At 36.6% G+C, this 1,953-nt stretch overlaps 1 protein-coding gene across 1 annotated transcript; it reads right to left on the bottom strand.

Annotated features, from left to right (window-relative positions):
* Positions 1-103: 103 nt before the first annotated feature.
* LOTGIDRAFT_146251 (hypothetical protein) lies at positions 104-1,005 on the bottom strand (the record flags this gene model as incomplete). Its single annotated transcript, XM_009066166.1, has 2 exons — positions 104-168; positions 858-1,005. Coding segments are annotated over 2 exons (213 nt in total), but the record flags the coding sequence as incomplete, so codon positions are not given.
* Positions 1,006-1,953: the final 948 nt, after the last annotated feature.

Raw genomic sequence — 1,953 nt, forward strand, 5'->3', positions numbered from 1 at the left:
GTGTATTGAGACGAGTCTCAATAAAGGCACTGACCTAGGTCACAGAGAAATGTATAAGCTTATTAATTATAGCGAAAAACATGATCAAAATCCTGATCTATACTTACAACGTATCTTCCAACAGCGCTCGAACGACAACCCACGGAATCACAAATATCAAGGGACTTACTGGAAATTTATTAAAAGAAAACATAAGGGATATAGTCGTTTAATTATTTACCATATCATCTTATAGAACTCAATTCCAAATACTTATAATCTGAGTATAATTTATGAATAAGTAGTTTTGGGCACTGTTGCGCTTAGTCAGGCCCGCAGCCAGACTTGATTGTATGGAGGGGTGATTAATATATCTGCAGAGGTAATTATGTATGGTGTTTTGTTGCAGTAATGGAATTGGTCATTCTAATTAAAAAAAGACCAAACTTCCCTTCCCTTTTATATTACCCTTTATAGCCACTTCAGTAAGGGTCTAACGACGGGTCTAATGTTCGATTGAACATTCATCAAATTACTCTTTTGACCTAACCTCGTACGCTCCATGGCATTAATCTAGTCTGAGATATCGAAATTTGCTGGATGCGGACGTTAACTTGTCATCTGCAAACTAACCAACCTTTAGTAATTTGACCATTGGACACTACTAGAGTTTCAGAGCACCGGTACATTGCCGTAAGGAAATACAGTAATCTGATTAGTCTTATTGGAGAGGTTTTGATCAACACAAAACTGGGACACTAAACCATCAAAGGGTAATCAATGCAATATTCTAATTGATTGATAAAACTGAAAGAGCTGAAAGCTGGTGACTCTCAACGGTAGTGGACGAGGCATGGGTAATTATAAATCATACTCACACCAACCCAAGCCGATATACCATTTAATTCTATTTTTCTCTGAAAATACGGCCACTATGATTAGAGTGTGTAGATTCAGTCCTTCGATAAACAACCAAAAATAGTTGGCCAATAAAACGTAGTGGAACATTGCTAGTAGTAGTTTGCATTGCCAGTGCTGAAACGAAATGAAATGAAACGAAATGAATTGAAAATGGACTGAAATAGTTAGCTAATAAAACATAACGGAACTTTGTTAGAAGGAGCTTACATTGCCAGTGCTGAAACGAAATGAAATAAAACGAAATGAATTGAGAGGTACTTAATGAAATGAAATGGATTAAAACTGAACAGAAATAGTTAGCTAATAAAACATAGTGGAACATTGTTAGTAGTAGTTTGCATTGCCAGTGCTGAAACGAAATGAAATAAAACGAAACGAAATGAGAGGTACTTAATGAAATGAAATGGATTAAAACTGAACAGAAATAGTTAGCTAATAAAACATAGTGGAACATTGTTAGTAGGAGCTTACATTGCCAGTGCTGAAACGAAATGAAATAAAACGAAACGAAATGAGAGGTACTTAATGAAATGAAATGGATTAAAAATCAAATGAAATAGCTGGCTAGTGGAATATTGTTAGTAGGAGCTTACATTGCCTGTGCTGAAACGAAAAGAAATTAAACGAATTGAGTGTTATCTAATGCTATGAAATGAAATGAAATGGGAAATTAAATGAAATAGTTGGCTAATAAAACATAGTGGGATATTGTTAGCAGGAGCTTACATTCCCGGTGCTGAAACGAAGTCAAGAGGGTGGCGTAGAGAGCTCCGGGCAGTCGTGACGCAAGGGATAAATCTCGTGACTGAATCGTAAACCTTGATATCGTTTTTGACACCCCGACTTTTCCCATATCTTCCAATGTGGTAGTGGTTGTGGAGCAGCCATATTGCGTACAGATGTGTATTGGATGCAGACACTGATATACAGCTGTGTTTTTTTCGTTTTTAAAGCNCGTCGGTCTATTTTGGGGTTGAATAGAACGTCCCCTGCTATAGAACAAGCTATACGAACTTCAACACTTTTAACATTAGCCGATTTATTTGTGAATGG

The sequence above is a fragment of the Lottia gigantea genome (genome assembly GCF_000327385.1).
Source record: "Lottia gigantea unplaced genomic scaffold LOTGIsca_732, whole genome shotgun sequence".
Lineage (NCBI taxonomy): Eukaryota > Metazoa > Mollusca > Gastropoda > Lottiidae > Lottia > Lottia gigantea.